At 40.6% G+C, this 19,255-nt stretch overlaps 1 protein-coding gene across 1 annotated transcript in view; it reads left to right on the plus strand.

Moving 5' to 3' along the window:
• The window catches only part of chmp1b (charged multivesicular body protein 1B), a 49,643-nt gene that overhangs the window by 19,386 nt on the left and 11,002 nt on the right, over positions 1 to 19,255 (plus strand). The window contains exons 2-5 of the mRNA XM_069893764.1: positions 841 to 938; positions 5,655 to 5,801; positions 12,128 to 12,196; positions 14,814 to 14,921. Of these exons, the coding sequence (XP_069749865.1) occupies positions 841 to 938; positions 5,655 to 5,801; positions 12,128 to 12,196; positions 14,814 to 14,921 (422 nt within the window). The remainder of the gene's footprint in view (positions 1 to 840; positions 939 to 5,654; positions 5,802 to 12,127; positions 12,197 to 14,813; positions 14,922 to 19,255) is intronic.

Below are 19,255 nucleotides of genomic sequence, written 5' to 3' on the forward strand. Positions count from 1 at the left end.
GATATCTGCAAGTCGCTGCCAAAGGAGGCAATGAAATCCGATGCACTCACGTTATTTATGGGTCATTCAGATGGGCTCTGAAAAAGGCCAGGCATAGAAGGAAAGTCATGGTGCAGGCAGATTGGATTAATGTAGGTGGACATAAAAATGAGCAGGGGCTCCAAAAGCCCATACTGAGGTGTAGAATTCTATGACTGAAATGCTGGGTTACTGTTGTAAATTGTGTTCACTCCAGTAATAATATTAACTTCTTATGAAAGCTCTACATTTAAAGGAGATGTTCTATTATTAAAAAGATTTTTGCAAAATTTCAACATTTTTAAAGACCTAAACCATTATTATTTTGTCTTATCCAGTCCTGTTAGCCTGAAATTTCATGAGTAATTGACTGTACGTAATTTTGTGTTTTGGAATATTTCAGTATGCTGTGATCATTATTGGCAAGATAGATGTTACTGTTTATCTAAAAATGAAACCAAAGTTATGTCAACCAGCTCATCCTATCATGTCCTTAACACATCTTCAATAACACATAGTCTGGCCGACAGGTTACGATATCCATCTGGTTGAACATATATTCTTAGTTCAAACACACACAAATCATATTGAATGGAGATGCCGGCAGGAGACTAGATGCTAGAATCTGAACCTAAACGATCTGCTAGAGGAACTCGGCTGGTCAAGCAAAGTCTAAGATGACTGTTACTGCTTTAATCTTGGTGGTTCTTGCATGACGTTGCACAGATAAGGTCATGGCATTTATCTTCCCAATCTTCACCTGGAGCATGCTCTGGATAGTAGTTACCATTGAGGACATTGCATCCTTAACAATTTCTTCAGAACACTTGTTTAATCTCAAGTTTGCTGCAAAGGAACTTTCCAGAAGTGCCAAAAAATGTGATAAAGAAGAGAAAACAGAAAAAGCCAAAATCAAAAAGGTAATTAATGATCTATTTCAAGTTTAATTTTGTTATCACCTGACTTTATATCCATAACCAGATGAAAAAGCATTTTTCCAGACCTTGGTACACAAACAATAGACAGCACATCATAATTACAAAAACCCTTGTCTGGTTTGTGAATTAATTGTGGAAGAATAAAGATAGATATTGTGGAATGATTTACTCAGCTGCAAGATACTGTACATCACTCTCTCAGCCTGCGGGAAGAAGCTATTTCCCAGCCTTTCAATCCTGTTCCTGATGGTAGTGGGTCAGGATGGAAAGGATCCTCAAAAATGTACAGGGATTGGTGTATTTTGGGGGCATGGGCTTGTGGGTCAGGTGGGCCTGTTACTGTTCTCTATTAGACCATAAGATATAGGAGCCCATTGAGTCTTCTCTATTCGATCATGAGTTGATTCAGTCTCCCACTCACCCCCACTCCATGCCTTCTCCCCAAAAAGAATATGTCTCAATTCAAAAATTTAAAATCATTCTATGAGCCCTATTTTAGCAAAGTTACCAGCAAATGTTGACAATGGAGGAAAGAGACCCCAGTGATCTTGGCCATTTTGGTGATCCTCTATATTGACTTATAGTCTGATGCTTTGCAGCTACACAATGATGCAGCCAGATAGGACACTCTCAATTGTGGTTCCGTAAGATGTGGTCAAGAAGGGTATCTTTGCCTTCCTCAACTTCCTGAGGAAGTGTAGACACTGGTTTGCCCCCCTGACTAATGAGGAGGAGTTAACGAGTATCTGGCAGAAGTGGAAAACTACTAAAAGTCTTACCACATTATATGTATTACTTTTTTATCCCAGCACCTTCCTCGTTACCTCAGGCATAGTTTTACTCAATTTACATGTTATGTCCTAGTTTTCTTGTATTTCTGGATTATCAAGGGTGAACATTTTCCAGACTTCATTAGATCATCTTCATTTTGTGGTACATAATGTGTAAAATATAGAAATTTGTAATCATAGTATTATGGAACATAGTCATCCACAGATATGCTTAACAACTTGATAAAAAGATGTTTAAAATATAGAACTAATGACCTACAGTTTTTAGAATCTACTGTAAATAATTGAGTATAATGCGAAAAATTTTGTACCAAAATTTGAGCCCATAGTGGGGGGGGTGGGGGGGGTCACATTATACACAAGATTATAATTTTTTTTTTTTTTCTGCCAGGTTTAATGATAAGTAAGATTATCAGTGGCTGCCTACATTGGCGACAGCATGACTGGGGTGGGGGGGGGTGCGGGGGGGAGAGATGGCAGTGGGAATTGGGCAGGCGAGTGGGGAGAGAGACGCCAGTCTGAATCGGACGGGCGAGGGGGGAGAGACAGCAGTGTGATTCAGGCAGACGAGGAGGTAGAGAGACGCCAGTGCGAATCGGGTGGGCGAGGTGGGAGAGACGGCAATGTGATTCGGGCGGGCAGGGAGAGAGATGGCAGCGTGAATCAGGCAGGTGGGGAGAGAGATGCCAGCATAAATCAGGCGGGCGAGGGAGGAGAGACAGCGCGCGACTCGGGTGGGTGGGGGGGGGTCATATTATTCACAGGGGTAAAATTTTTTTCCCCCTTTTCCCCTCAAAAATGGGGGGGGGGGTTGCATGATACACAAATATTTACGGTATATATTGGGACCTACTGAATCACTTACAGAAACTGCAAAATTCTTTTTAATACAGTATTTTGGAAGTTTGAACTGATTCCCTAATTATACCCAATAAAAACATTTGTAATGATCCAACTAAATAAACCAATTAATTAGTTGAATCTCAGTCAGTAGCACCACATGGATTAAAGAACAAAGAGTATTTTTGTTATGATTATAAACTTCCCAAGCTTGCAGGACAGCCAGAAGCCATTACTGATCGTCAATCTATTTTAAAAATATCTGTTGTAACGTTTTGACATAAAAAGATTGCCATGAAGCACGATCAAATTGGATTACAGTATAAAGTGTTCTAACTCCTCTTGGTGGGGGGGGGGGCATTGTTTTTATTTAACACATTTTAGTATGTTATATTGATATGTTAAATAGAAGTATCATTAATGCCTTGTATGTTCTTAAAAGCAACTAAGCTAATGTCCCTAATGATTTCTGGCACCAGTTTACCCAATTTGTTCCAAGGAACATGTTGCACGAGTTCTCTTGTGGTTCCAATAATCAAATGTTCAAAAAAGTTGTAATAATATAAACAAAGCCAGGACAATAGATAGGAAGAGCATTAATTCACTTTTATATATATGTTTCACAAGGCTCTGTTGCTGTATACCACCGTTTGATCTTTGACTGAATCTCATCTATAGTTTGAATTAAATGTTTATTTTTCTATTGGGCTCAAAAATGAGAGCGTAATACTAAAATGAGAGAATTAATACTAAACAACATTGCAATGATGTTTTCCAGTTATCTCGAGCAGGTTATATTACCAAATATTGACTAATGTTTTGTAGAGATTTGTGGTTTGTGAGCGTAAGGATTTAAAAGTGGCAGTTAATTGTTCAGCAGACTATAATTTCCTGTTCTTAACATATTCATTAATGTGGCATTGTGTAGGGTGTATTTTGCAGAAAATGGCCATCCACTCTCTGCACTCGTTAGTAAGATCATGACACACCTTGTGCTTCTGGTTCACTTCCAAGTTTATTTTTCTTGTTTCCTTCTTTAACCAACACCTTCTCATCGATATCCTCTAATTCTTTGTATCCAGAGACCTGTCAATCTTAGCTCCTGATCATTAAAAATATAGCTAACCACATCCCTTCATTTCATGACCTTCTGCTTGAAATAACTTCTCTTAATCTCAGTTGCTAACAGTTGAGCCATTGAAAAGGGAAGTGTATTTCACAGCCAGTGGTGTATTAGGAGACGCTGGTCCAATTTGTAAGTTGCATTTCCACATTTAAGGAGGTGCAGTTAGTGTAGCAATGCTTTTACAGCACCAGTGACCTAGGTTTGAATTTGGTGCTGTCTGCAAGGAGCTTGTGCATTCTCTCTCTGTCTGTGGTTTCCTCCTCCTTCAAAAATGGACGGGGGCTTTAGGTTAATTGGGGTATTTGGGTGGCTCCGGCTTGTTGTCTGGAAGGGCCAGTTACCATGCTTTATGTCTAAATTTAAAAATTAAATTAAATGTGCATAAATGTAAGTTGGTGGTTTTAAACTACGTCAGAATTGCAGTTAGCTTCTATTGTTTTTATTCAACATTAAATTAGGTAATTGCTCTGTTAATCCCTGTGATTAAAAAAAAATCATAATTTTATAAATGAATGCAGACCAAGTGCAACAACAAACTTTGGAAGTTTTATAATAAAAAATACAGGTGTTTAATTCCAAAAACAGAGCATCATTTCTATGAATGCCATTGGCTCATTAAAGCTCGCGTTTGGCGCCCAACGTGACCGACACTCAACTCACACTTGAATATCCCTTATTCAAACTTTAAAATAATGGAAGCTTATTTCCAATGCATCAAGTCCAAGCCAGATTCCAACTGTGCAGAGGAGCAAATACTTGGGCCCTGGGGGTATTTCTCTTCAGCTTCCCCACCCCCGGGCACGTGATTCCAGTTCAATAAACACCGAACAAAAGAATCAGTCGACTTTATAGCAGGACATTTTAACTAGAACTGATTTGTGAAATCCCTCTCCCATGATGACTTTCAATCACACGCTGCTTGATTGTTAAATGAAAAGGAACTTTTTTTGTGTGTGTGATTGTTAAATCTAGTGATGATGAAGGGGTGAGGTTCAGCATGTACCTTGCCTTGCTCCCAGCTCTGGAGCATTTCTTTGTTGGTTGCAGGTTTGAGTGTAACATTGTTTTGCGCGAGTCTTGAAACAGTGTAATTACTTAAAAGTTCCACTGTTACTATTATTATTCTATTATCCGAAAAATTCTGAATTCCAGAAGTGTCTGCTCCCAAGGGTTTCAGATCAGAGATTAAGCACCTGTAATTGATAATTAATATCAATTTATAATAACTAATATTAATAAGAATAAACTTAAAGAGTGCAACAACTTCCTGTGGAAGTAGTTGAGGTAAACCTTTGCTCATATTTATGACAGGAATTTGTCTTTGATATCTTTCAGTTTGGTTTAGTTACACTACCTTCCTCCAAGGCAAACTAAAAATTACAGCATTATTTCACTAAAGTCATCAACGTGGCAATGGTTGGTGGCATCTTTGTACAAAGTGAACCCATTTAAATTTGGTCGTATATTTTTCAATATATTTTGTTGTACGTGCTTCATTTTTTTTTAAATTGTTCCATAGTTGCAACTGATGAATGCAGGAAAAGGAGAAAATTGATAATGAGTTTATTGTACAATGTACAAATTTGTGATGCGGCTGTAGTTTGTTTAAAAAAGGCCAAATCTTTCAGCAAAGTTGATGCGTGAAGCAATAGTTTTTATAGACCAGAATTATACATTGGTTATATTTGTATTTTCAAGACAACAGAACAGTAAATGTAGTCATTTATTGTATTTTGCAGGGAAAATAATCAATACTTTTCCCATCAGAGAGGCTTCCAAATGTCCTGCAATAGAAACAAAACCAATACATCGATGACTTCGAAAGAATGCTCTGTCGATATAAACTGCAATGAAACTAATGGTTGTATTTATCCCTTTCTTACTCCAAAGGTCAAAGCTGAATTGATCTGCTTTCATGCATCTCTTTCATTGTGTTTACAGGCAATTCAAAAAGGTAACACAGAGGTAGCAAGAATACATGCAGAAAATGCAATCCGGCAAAAGAATCAGTCCATCAACTTCTTGCGAATGAGTGCCAGAGTGGATGCAGTGGCAGCACGAGTTCAGAGTGCAGTAACGATGGGCAAGGTATTTACATCCAAGTTGCGTCTAGATCTGAGTCAGCAGAAATAAAAGTCATAGTGTTAGAAGTGCTGCATTTAACTTGACCAAAGTTACATTTCTGAACCTCAGTACGAGAGGTTTTTTTTTGTGGCTGACAGTACTTTTGGTCAGACTGATTAGTGACAGATAACCTCGTCTATGCAGCGATTTTCAAACTTTTTCTTTCCACTCATCACCTTAAGTAATCCCCATGCCGTCGGTGCTCTGTGATGAGTAAGGGATTGCTTAAGGTGGGATGTGGATGGGAAGGGAAGGTTGAGAACCACTGCTCTAGACCCAATTGTTACTGAAATATTTTGTTTGAGAAAAATTGTCACTGGCCCATTTCCTTTGGAGTTATGAAACCATGCACATAACGAGTCCATTAAAACAGTAGGTTTCAAACTTTTTCTTTCCACTCACATACCACCTTAAGCAATCCCTTACTAATCACAGAGCACCCATGGCATAGGGATGACTTAAAGTGGTATGTGAGTGGAAAGAAAAAGGTTGAGAACCACTGCTCTAGTTCAAGACTCCCTTGGTTTGGAAAAAAATATTCTGACCTATCTATGCCACAGATAATTTTATGAAAGTCACACTTCAGGCTATCCAGTGTCTCCATATAACAGTAGCCCCTTTGATCCAGGCAACTTCCTGGTGCATCTCTTGTGCATCCTCTCTATTCTTCTATTTGTGTGACAACCACAATTGTACACAAGACCCCATAAGCAGTCGAACCAATGTTTATATGCCTGCAATGTGCATCTTAACAGTCAATGATTCAGCGGTGTGAAGTCAAGCAAACCAACTCCCTTTGTCACTGCTCACTAACTGTCAGTGAGCTATGGACTTCCAACCCAATGTCTGTGTGTAAATTAGTACTCCTAAGGAACTAGCAATTACATGCCCCAACAGAATTTGACTAATCACAGTGCATCACCTCACACTGTCTGGATTAAGATTATATCCAACTTTCCAGCTGATAGATGACATCTGCATCCAGTCACAACCACAACTTTGTTATCCATAACTCCATGATTGTCATGTCATCTGCAAAATTGCAAATTAGACCACTTGCACTGCCTTCCAATTCCCTTGTATATATTACAAACAAAAATTTATTAACAATGAATTTGTCCCTAGGCAGAAATTTCCAGATGTCTACCATTTTTCACCTTTCTTCAAGGTTGCCTTTAATTAATGCCTCCATATTGTTGAAATAAATCCATTTTATTTGTGTTTTCTCGTCACTTCAATTATTTCAGCAATTACATCTGCCATCTCTCTGTTCCAAAAGACCTGGTGGAACCTTTCTAAATCTTGTCTGCACTCTCTCCAGTCCAAACATTCATCATGTACTGTAATGACCAGAACACACTCGAGTTGTAGCCTAACTTGTGTTGTGAACATTTCCAGCAAAATCCACATTAATTGTCCTTGATTAATCTTTGTATTCTTTGGCTTGGCTAATAATGGAAAGCTTACTGCATTATTGGCCTGCTCTAATCTCCATAGAGCACCACAGCACAAAAAAATGCCCTTCGGCTCACCTGGTCTGTGTGAACTGTTATTCTGCATAGTCACGTTGACCTGCACCCAGACCATAGGCCTCCATACCCTTCACATGTACCTAGCCAATTTTTTTTTAGATGCCAAAATTGACCCTGCATTCAGCACCTTAGCTGGCAGCTCGTTCCACACTCCCTTTGCTCTCTGAAGAAGTTCCTCCTAATGTTAAGTTTAAGTTTTCGCCTTTCACCCTTAACCCATGTCCACTAGTTTTTATCTCTCCCAACCTCAGTGGAAAAAAACCCTGCTTGCATTTACTCCATCTACACCCCTCATAATTTTAAATATCAAATCTTCCCTCATTCTTCTACTATGCTCCAGGCAATAAAGTCCTAACCTGTTTAGCTTTTCCTGTAACTCAGATCTTGATACTGTATTCCTCCCATGTTTTGTACATTCCATTCCATTATGGCATTCCCTTAAGAACATTTCTTATTTCTCTGAATTAAATTCCATTTGCCTTTCCTACCTAATTACTCAGAAAGATCCTACAGCTTTTCTCCTCACTGTAAATCAAACAGCCAATTTTGGTATCATTCCCAATCTTTGTTATTGGGATCCATGTCTTAAGTACGTCATAGAAATGGCCAAGTACTGAGGCTTTGAAACTATTTTCAGTCACATAAGCACCTGCCAGCAGTATACGAGGATTGTCAAAAAAGTAAAGGAAGCCTACGGCTTTGTCGAAAGATTTCTAAATTCCATGAGCATACTGCTCTCATTGATTCTCCTCAATACCACCTCAAGGAATTCACTCAAATTGGTCAAATCCACATTAATTGTCCTTGATTAATCTTTGACTTTTAAAATATAGATTTATACTATCCCTTAGGATAAATTCTGATTACCTACCATATGTGACACCTGCATTGTCCGAGCTTACATGCCAATTTCTTTGCTTTTGTTCATTCTCTACTGCTCTCTTTTCCAGCAAGTTACCGGGATGTTAGGTCAATTGGATATCATTGGGCAGCACGGACTCTTGGGCCAAAATGGTCTATTACCATACTGTATGTCTTAAATTTAAATTTAAAAATCTTAAAGGTAGTTAAATATAAAAAGTTAACTCTTTCTTTCCAGATACCTGAACTGCTATACTAAGTATATATTTTCACTTTTATTTCAGATTTACAGTATCTGCAACTTTTAAAAAAAAATTTTTTTAATTTAATCATACAGCAGGGTAACAGGCCCTTCCAGACCACAAGCTCATGTCTCCCAAATAGCCCACAACCCCAGTATGTATTTTGAAGGGTGGGAGGAAATCCGAGCACTCAGAGAACGTACAAACTCCTTACAGACAGCGCGGGATTTGAACCTGGGCCGCCAGCGCTGTAATAGTGTTGTACTGACTGCTACGTTAACCATGCTGCCTTGGTTGGCTTCTTTTCCTCATCCTGTCCCCCTTTATACTTTGCCAGAATGATTCTTTTGTCTGAATTTCCTCCCCATCACTTTCACTGCCTTCCTCATGAGCAGCCATTCTCCAAAGGGCCACCTCCCCCTACCTTTGAGGTCCACAGCACATTTCATGGGGCCACAGACTGAAATTATAGAATTATAGTTTTTTAAAATGTAGTCGATAGGAGAGAAGTACAGATGTTATGAGCCCAAAGGACCCCAAAACCCAGCAGCAATAGATATTCACTGCGACATAGGGTTACTTAAACAAAAGTTGTTTTTATTGATCTTTAAACATGAAAACAGAATCAAACTTTAACATCTCTAGTAACTTAACTAACCCAACTTAATCACCTTCTAATTCTAAGCACGTGTATGTGAGGTGTGTGTCCATTTAAGAAAGTTCTTTGGTTCACAGTCAATCTCACTTATCATTCCTCCAAGTTCTCTGGTTGCAGGCAATTCTTATACTGTGCATAGAATTTAACATGTATGAAGTTCACTAGGCTTTGTTGCTCGAAAGGTAGATGTTTACTGCTCAGGAAGGTTCTCGTAGGGTTTGCAGAAAGAGATTTGTGGTTCCAGGAATTTCCACAGCTGACGTACCACCATTAGTGAGCTCATATGTCTTGCTAACGAAACTTGCCCCATCAGGGTTCTCCAGATAATAACCTCTTTCTTTCAGGCTAACCCACAGAGTTCCTTTCAGTTCCTCTTATTCCAAGAGAAACATCAGACAGATAGCACTTCCAGCCATCCGTAACTCTGGAGTTTTCTGTTTCAGTTCCAACAAGCTTCCTGTTCATCTCTCTCTCTCTCTCTCTCTCTCTCTCTCTCTCTCTCTCTCTCTCTCTCTCACTTTCTCTCTCTCTCTCTCTCTCTCACTTTCTCTCTCTCTCTCTCTCTCTCTTCTTTCTCTCTCTCTTTCTCTCTCTCTTTTTCTCTCTCTCTTTCTCTCTCTTTCTCTCTCTCTCTTTCTCTCTCGTCTTTCTCTCTCTCTTTCTCTCTCTCTTTCTCTCTCTCTTTCTCTCTCTCTTCTCTCTCTCTCTTTCTCTCTCTCTTTCTCTCTCTCTTTCTCTCTCTCTCTCTTTCTCTCTTTCTCTCTCTCTCTCTCTCTCTTTCTGTCTGTCTGTCTGTCTCTCTCTCTCTATCTCTCTCTCTCTCTCTCTCTCTCATCTGAGATACCAACTGCTAGCCACATGTCCTTCTTTCTCTCTCACACTTGCAAAACCCCCACCTTCTCCAGCAAACAATAGGAGTTAATCTCCTGCTCCCATCTGTTTTTAGGTAAATTAAAACCCAGAAGTGACTTTCCTGTGCACTGTCAAAACCCTTGCATAGAGCTTTCAACAGCCAGAGTGTCTCCTGCTTGTTCTTTAATGATGTCATTTCAATTAGCACCTCCTTGTGAAATGTGCACTGCATTCTCCATAGTTTCTGTAAAGTCATTGAATTCTTCAGTATTTCAAATGAAATCTGTTTTAAAGTGTGTGAATGTATGTAACCTACTCTAATTTTACCAATTTATCTCCCAAATACATCTATCTCATATTCTATCACACAGAAGAAACCGATTCACAGGGAAGGAGACCCATAAACTTGAGCAGGGGGCCATAGCCTTAAAAAAAAAGTTTGAGAATGGCTGCTTTAGAGCATTGTCTACTCTCCTGCCTTCCAGATTTTTCTATTATAATATGTCCTATCAGGTTCTGCTCATCACCTTCTGAATCATGTAAAACACCTCAATGCTCTATCTGGATTTGCTCACCCATCACTTCTCATCTTTTCCTCTTGTCCCATTTTAATTTTTCCGATTTAATTTTCCATCTTTATATTTGATCCTTCAGCATCCTTATTTTCGAAACTGCTTGCAGTCCAACTGCATTACTTAAGCTCTTCGTTCTCTCACCTAGACTGCAAATTCATCTTATCTACTCTTGTCATCTGTTCTGCTACCCTGGATCTCATCTCTTCATGCACTTTTCTTCTTTCCATTATAATCATACTTCAACCTAAAGGTTTTTGCATTTTATTCTGGACTACCCAAGCAAAATTGGAACACAGTGCATTATAGCAATGCACAAAGGTACAGCAGCCGACAAGGTCTGCCCTCCTCATGAGCCCAAGTTCAACCAATCCCACCTGCCTGCACATGTCTCCTTCCCTCCATTCCCTGTCTGTCATGAGCCTGTCTAAATATCATTTAAAGATTGCCGTCATATCTGCGTCCACCATCTGTTCTGGCGATGTGCTCCAGGCACCCATTGCACTTTGTGTAGGAAAAATAACTCTTGCTTCATAAAACTCCTGTAATCTTTCCTCCTCTCACCTTAAAGTGGGCTCAGTTTTAACCTTTAAGAATTTGAACAGGTCCATGGATGGGAGAGGTGCCGGGTGCGGTGCAGGTCTGTGGGACTAGGTGAAAAAAGAAGTTCGGCACAGACTAGAAGGGCTGAGGAGGCTTGTTTCTGTGCTGTAATGTTCAGTGTTGAGCATGGAGAATAGAAGCTGCACTGTCCTCAAGTAGAATCAAGATTATTAGTGCAATACACAAAAGTGCTGGAGAAACTGACCAGGTCACACAGCATCTGTAAGAAGCAAAGGTATTGCAATTACATGGAAGAACGATATTGAATTGAATATACATAGATGGCATAATGAATTGAGATCTTGTATTTATTTGGAAAAGATAACATATAATTGACGTAATAACTTTTCCTTTTTTGTTAAAATGTGGACTCCATATTTGAAATATATGGGCTTGGATATATCTTAAAGGTCTTTTTTTTGAAGATGTTAGAGGTTTAACCGATACATGTTTTTGGCTCTTTTTGTAGAGATAGTTTGGGTGGGATATAGTGGGGAGGGGGTAGTAGGGGAAATATTATCTATCATGTAAAGTATTAGTTTTATTTTTTATTTGTAGTTTATATCTTATAAATAATAAGGTTTTAAAAAAAAGTCACAAAGGATGACCAACATTTTGCACCTGAACCCTTCAACAAGCTTCCTGTACGTGCTGAATTTCTCCAGCACTTTTGTTTATTGCACTGCAATCCCAGCATCTGCACACTTTGCTGTTTTACAAAATTAGTTGTGTCCACATGTTCTTTAATTCTATTTAACCAAACAAATTGGCTGGTAGAACATGCTTGTCGGTAGTAAGATAGCTAGAATAAGAACCTAGGCTTCTCTTGCAGTACATCTCTCCTTAACTTCGAACTCTGAGTAATGTTGTCTTGATTTGAAGAGTATGTGACAGTGACAAGGAATTATTTTTTTTGATCTTAACAATGAGTTACTTTCTGCATTTAACACATTATGATCTTTTATTTTAGGTAACCAAATCTATGGCAGGAGTTGTCAAATCCATGGACATCACCTTAAAAAGTATGAACCTTGAAAAGGTATCCCTGAATATAAATTACCTTAGATCAGAATTATTTGGACATTGTAGTTGAGTGTTTCAAATTAAGCTATTATTTTGCCATTGTTATCTCTCTGCCCCCATTCTTCTTTCTCTTTTCCTTCTCATTCTTGTCTTCTGCCCTTCCCCCAAATAATTCCCACCCTCTTACCTTTCTTCCTCCTAACAGAGTACATCTCCCTCGACCTCTTTCTCCATTCATTTCCAAGCTTTTTTAGATTTTTTTCTCCCCCATCTCCTTTCCTCCTGTATTCACCTATCACTTGTCAGCCTATCTTCCTTCCCTCAAGTGTTGGCTATGTATTCCTTTCATGTATACTGCTTGACCCTGCTGAACTACTCCAGCAATTTGTGTGTTGCTATTAATTTAGCAAAAACCTGCCTTGCAGGGTTTGCCTCTTCAGGCAAAGGCTAGGAGAAGGTAACTCTGACTTCAAATCCCCGGGCTTGGCTAGCCCAGCCGTCAGTACTTGAAAAGGGCCTCAGCTATGGGCAAAATGCACATATCAGTCTGGCAGCAGGGGCTGGCAGCTGTGACAGAGCGCAGGAAACAGTTTCCCTAGCGGTCTGCAGCAGCAAACTCGGTAGGCGAAGGATCTGTAAGGACAATGGCCAGCGAGCACAGTCTTGGAACAGACCACTGCGGGGCAATCCCGCGTCACTCTGGCTGTCATGCCTCGCACTTCGCCAGGCTCAGTGGCGTGGAACCCAGAGGGAGGCGTTTGTCCTGGGCAAACACTCGTCTCCAAGTCGTTGCCCTGGCACACGGTGCCTAAAGCTCCATGGAAAACAGAACAAAAGTTCTGTGAGGACAGAAGAGCTACGCTCGTGAAGGGATGGGCCATGATGATGATAATTAATTTAGTAAGATAGTATTCCAAGAAAAAGAAGTTTATAACTTTTGTTGCTTCTGTATTTACATAATCTTCATAGCTCTGTGTAACTGATTAGGAGAGCGGAGGATGTCAATCCACTGTCACAGAGAGCAGTAGAGGTAGGTTCATTTAAGAGGGAATTAGATATATTTCTTCAGTATAAGGGAATTAGGGGTTACGGAGAGAAGGCGGGGACGGGGTACTGAACTTTAAGATCAGCCATGATCTCATTGAATGGCGGAGCAGGCTTGAAGGGCCGAATGCTCCTATCTTCTATGTTTCTATCCATTCAGTCCCAGTGTGGATCCATCAGCCCAATGGATTTGGTCAAAAGAGCAGTTGTTCAATATTACTTGTATGGAAGGCAATCACAAATAGAATTTTCAAAATTTTTAATGATCATTAATGACTCAGTGAAAAGGTATAAAGTAAAACAATATTTGTGTTGCATTCTTTAGAAAAATAAATGTAAATTTGAATATTTCCAGCATGTTTCATTTTTACTGTTTTTATTGGTGAACACACAGATTTGCTTCATGCAACGGGGTGAGATGCATCAGCTCGCCTTGCGTTACCAATTCCCGAATGTACATTACGTAGACTTTGGGGAGGACAATTTGGTGACAGTGACCTTCCAGTGACCTTCCAGTTCATTCCAGGGGAACACGAATTGAAGTAGCTGATGGAACATTTTTGTACTCTGACCTGGAGTGGAAGGCTGTTTAAATCTTAAAGGCGAGACAAATTCGGGTAATATTATATGCTCTGTGTGCTTTGACCTATTATCGTCAAGATGGAGGTACAGGAGCATTAGAATCTGAACTGCCATGCTGGGAAATAGCTTCTTCTGGCAGACTGAGATTGATGAATGGAATCCTGCAACCGATTAAATTATTCAAAAATATATAATTATATTTTAATTTATTTTAATTTAGAGTTGCAGCATGATAACAGGCCCTTCTGGCCAACAAGCCCAAGGGACCCAAATGCGCCGATTAATCTACAAACCCTGTACATTTTTGAAGGGTGAAGGAAACCAGAGCACATGGGAAACCCACACAGACATGAAAGAACATACAAACTCCTTAAAGGCAGCGCTGGATTCTAACTTGGTTTTCTGCTGCTGTCCTTATCATTGCATGAACTACTTTGCTAACCTTTATTTTATTTTATATTTTTTTTTAGAAATTTTATTTTGTATATGCTGTGCATTGTGTGTTCATGGTCCAGAGAAATATTGTTTTGTCTAGTTGTATATGTACAGTCAGATGATGAACTTGTCCATGATGTTCCACAGTTGGTTAGTTGTGTTGCAATGGGAGATTGAGAAAAACGGGAAATTTTCTACTAAAACTGACAGCTCTGTTCTTTCATAACCGGTACAGAGTACAAAGAAGGGATCTAGTTCAAAATTATGGATTTAGTCTTCCTGAAATAGGTCTTGACAATGATGAGCTTCAGATATAATCTTGCAGTTTTGTTTTAATCATTACTTTTGAAGAGAATTGTGTAGAGGGAAGGGAGACCCCAGTGATCTTCTCGGCCATTTTGATGATCCTCCATTGACCGATCAACAAAGCAGAACATTGTTGCGAAAGCATCTGCACAATTCCAGAAAACAAGATGCAAGTGCATGGACAGTAATTTGTGTGCAGCCTTAACAGAGTCCATTATTGGAGGCCCAGACCACGTGTATAGCAATGTCATTACTCTTATTTTCAGATTTCTGCTCTAATGGACAAGTTTGAACATCAATTTGAGACATTAGATGTACAGACACAACAAATGGAGGACACAATGAGCAGCACCACCACTCTAACCACACCACAGGTGAGTGACTCTGATACCAATTGCATTACAGTGATGGAATTATCAAAGAAAATGAGATTATGGAAGTACTATTTACACCAAATGGTTATTTTTACACACACACGCACGCTATCATCACACGCACGCTATCATCACACGCACGCTATCATCACACGCACGCTATCATCACACGCACGCTATCATCACACGCACGCTATCATCACACACACGCTATCATCACACACATGCTATCATCACACACACGCTATCATCATACACGCTATCATCACACACATGCTATCATCACACACACACATGCTATCACACACGCTATCATCACACACACGCTATCACACACACGCTATCATCACACACACGCTATCATCACACACACGCTATCATCACACACGCTATCATCACACACACGCTATCATCACACACACGCTATCATCACACACGCGTTATCATCACACACGCGCTATCATCACACACATGCTATCATCACACACACGCTATCGTCACAAACACACGCTATCATCACAAACACGCTAACGTCACAACACACGCTATCGTCACAACACACGCTATCGTCACAACACACGCTATCATCACAACACACGCTATCATCACAACACACCCTATCATCACAACACACGCTATCATCACACACACACGCTATCATCACACATGTGCTATCATCACACACGTGCTATCATCACACACGCGCTTTCATCACACACGCGCTATCATCACACACGCGCTATCATCACACACGCGCTATCATCACACACGCGCTATCATCACACACGCTATCATCACACACACGCTATCATCACACACACGCTATCATCACACACACGCTATCATCACACACACGCTATCATCACACACACGCTATCATCACACACACGCTATCATCACCCACACGCTATCATCACCCACACGCTATCATCACCCACACGCTATCGTCACCCACACGCTATCGTCACCCACACGCTATCGTCACCCACACGCTATCGTCACCCACACGCTATCGTCACCCACACGCTATCGTCACCCACACGCTATCGTCACCCACACGCTATCGTCACCCACACGCTATCGTCACCCACACGCTATCGTCACCCACACGCTATCGTCACCCACACGCTATCGTCACCCACACGCTATCGTCACCCACACGCTATCGTCACCCACACGCTATCGTCACCCACACGCTATCGTCACCCACACGCTATCGTCACCCACACGCTATCGTCACCCACACGCTATCGTCACCCACACGCTATCGTCACCCACACGCTATCGTCACCCACACGCTATCGTCACCCACACGCTATCGTCACCCACACGCTATCGTCACCCACACGCTATCGTCACCCACACGCTATCGTCACCCACACGCTATCATCACCCACACGCTATCATCACCCACACGCTATCATCACCCACACGCTATCATCACCCACACGCTATCATCACCCACACGCTATCATCACCCACACACGCTATCATCACCCACACACGCTATCACACATGCTATCATCACACACGCTATCACACACGCTATCATCACACACGCTATCATCACACACACGCTATCATCACACACACGCTATCATCACACACACGCTATCATCACACACACGCTATCATCACACACACGCTATCATCACACACACACTATCATCACACACACGCTATCATCACACACACGCTATCATCACACACACGCTATCATCACACACACGCTATCATCACACACACGCTATCATCACATATGCTATAGCATGTGCTACCATCACACATGCATTTTATCATGTCTCACACACACACACACACACACACACACACACACACACACACACACACACACACACACACACTCCAACATTTAGAGGATGTTCAATTTGTGACCAGTATCCTTGTTGTATTTGATTATCCATTTACAAATTTGATCAAAATGTTCTTTTTGCAAACTCTGCAAGCATTGTACTGTATCTGCAGGAATATTCTGTACTTTTGTTTATGTGAATTTAAGGGAGTCATTTGACTAAATGGATGCATTATTTAGATTGTAATATTTCCACTGGAACCTTGGTATTCATGCAATACAAATGCTGTCTCCTTCCATGCTTCTGAAAATAATTTCATTGAAATCACCAATAATTGATAAAATCAGTGTTGAAAAATCTTGCTGAGAATGGCTTGGAAAGTGGGGGCTATCTGCCATCTAGTGGAAGCATCTTTTTTCTACATTGCTGTTTCTCTCTCTCACACACATTCACATTCCACTCACTTACTTTCTCTCACACTCTTTCTCACTCGCACTCACATTCTTACACAGACTCTCTCTCTCTCTCTTTCTCTCACACACACACACACATACACACACACACACACACACACACACACCAATGTTGCTTGTCGTCATGTAAATTTTTTTATCATGTCTGTTTCAAACTAACTTATTGTCCTATTGGACAATGAGAAGGGTCTTCTGTGAGCAGTCTTACGAGTTATCTCTAAATTTCATACTGCTGTGTAAAGAGCATAGTTTACGATGAAAGTAAGATCAGTTACTACCAAGCAAGGGTGGCACTGTAAATGGGATAATTCAGGAGACTGATGGCTGAGGAGAAAGAAACCATCTGTAAGTTTGTTGATGTGTACCCTCGCACTTTTAAGGCTTGTCCCTGATGAGTAAGGGAGTGTCCAGGGGGTGATGGGTGCTTCAGGATTACTAGAACCCTTGGTGAAAGGGGCATTTTGAGTTAGTTCCTCGTGTCCAGGAAAGTCACTGTAATTTCAACACTTGTCTCCACTCAAGACTGCATCATTAATGCTGAGGGTGTTGAGATTTACAGCACTAAACACCCAGGCTCTTCAGCTTAACTGGTCCATGCAGCCAAGTTGTCTGCCTAAGCTCATCTTATTTGTCTACATTTGACCCCCCTCTCTCTAAACCTTACTTGTCTATGTACATGCCCTAAATGGTTTAGAATATTGTACCTACCTCTACCATCTCCTCTGTCAGCTCATTCCACCTAGCCACCACCGTCTGTGGAAAAAGTTACACCACAGGTCCCTTTTAAATCTTTCCCCTCTCACCTTAAATCAATGCCCCTAGTTTTAGATGCCTACCGTGGGAAATGACTGACTCTCCACCTCATCTCTGCTCCACATGATTTTTGTATCCATCTATGAGATGCCCTCAGTTTTCTTCATTTCAGGGAGAGAATTCCCAGCGAAAGCAACCTCTCCTTATAACTGAACTCCTCCCGTCCTGACAAAATCCTCATGAATCTTTTCAATACCTTTTCCAGTTTAATGATACCTTTTGTTATTATTGGGCAACCAGAACTGCACACAATACTTCAAAGGTAGTCTCAGCAATATCCCAACTACTGTGCTCAAAGTCCAGACTGTCCTGCTGCCCAGCATATACTGGACACACTCACTTCTCCCTGCTTCCATTAGGGAGAAGGTTAAAGAGTGTAATATTGAGCCGCAACAGGCTTGAAGACTTGTTTCTTCCCTGCAGCCATCAGGCTCCTGAATGACCCCCGATAACAGTGCTACAGTGCTGCCTTTAACTGGAGCCAATTGATTTTTCTTTTCATTGTAACTATTCTCTGTAAATTTGTAAATTGTGTTCTTTACACAGCTACATTATGAATGTTAGAGATAACTTGTGAGACTGCTCGCAGATGATCCTTCTCATTATACTGGGCATAACATGACAAATAAACTTTCAGGGAATTATGTACCTATACCCCAGTGCTCTTTTCCACAGTGCTCACCATGGCTTTATGATTTACTGTGCAAGTCCTGATTTAATTTGTCAAAATATACGACCTCAGACATATCAGAGTAAAATTCTTTCTGCCAATTCTTTGCCTGAATTGATCTACCTCCTGTTGTAAATTTGGGCACTCCTTCTTCGCTGTTCAGTCCACCACCAACTATGGTATCATCTGGAAATTCACTAACTACGTTAACGACATTATAATCCAAATCATTACTGTAGACGGCAAGTACCAGTGAACGCACCTCAGATCCCTGCAGCACACTAATCAATGGTCACAGGCCTCCAATCCAATGGAGATGAAGTTGTCACGCAAGCCTGATCTTCTTCTGGGTCTTGCCGCATGAAGACGACTATGCAATGATCAATACAAATTAATAAGTGTTGATTATTATTCAGTTAGTAAATGTACCCCTTCTGGTATGTATTGGAGAGAATATTCATGACTCAGCCAGAGATCTTTAAGCCTAGACTGCCGCCCTGAAGTGTTTTGACAGTTTGTCCATCCATATCAGGTGCTGGAGCCACTCACCTGGTTTCATAGAAC

Source organism: Narcine bancroftii, chromosome 8 (genome assembly GCF_036971445.1).
Source record: "Narcine bancroftii isolate sNarBan1 chromosome 8, sNarBan1.hap1, whole genome shotgun sequence".
In the NCBI taxonomy this organism is placed as follows: Eukaryota; Metazoa; Chordata; class Chondrichthyes; order Torpediniformes; family Narcinidae; genus Narcine; species Narcine bancroftii.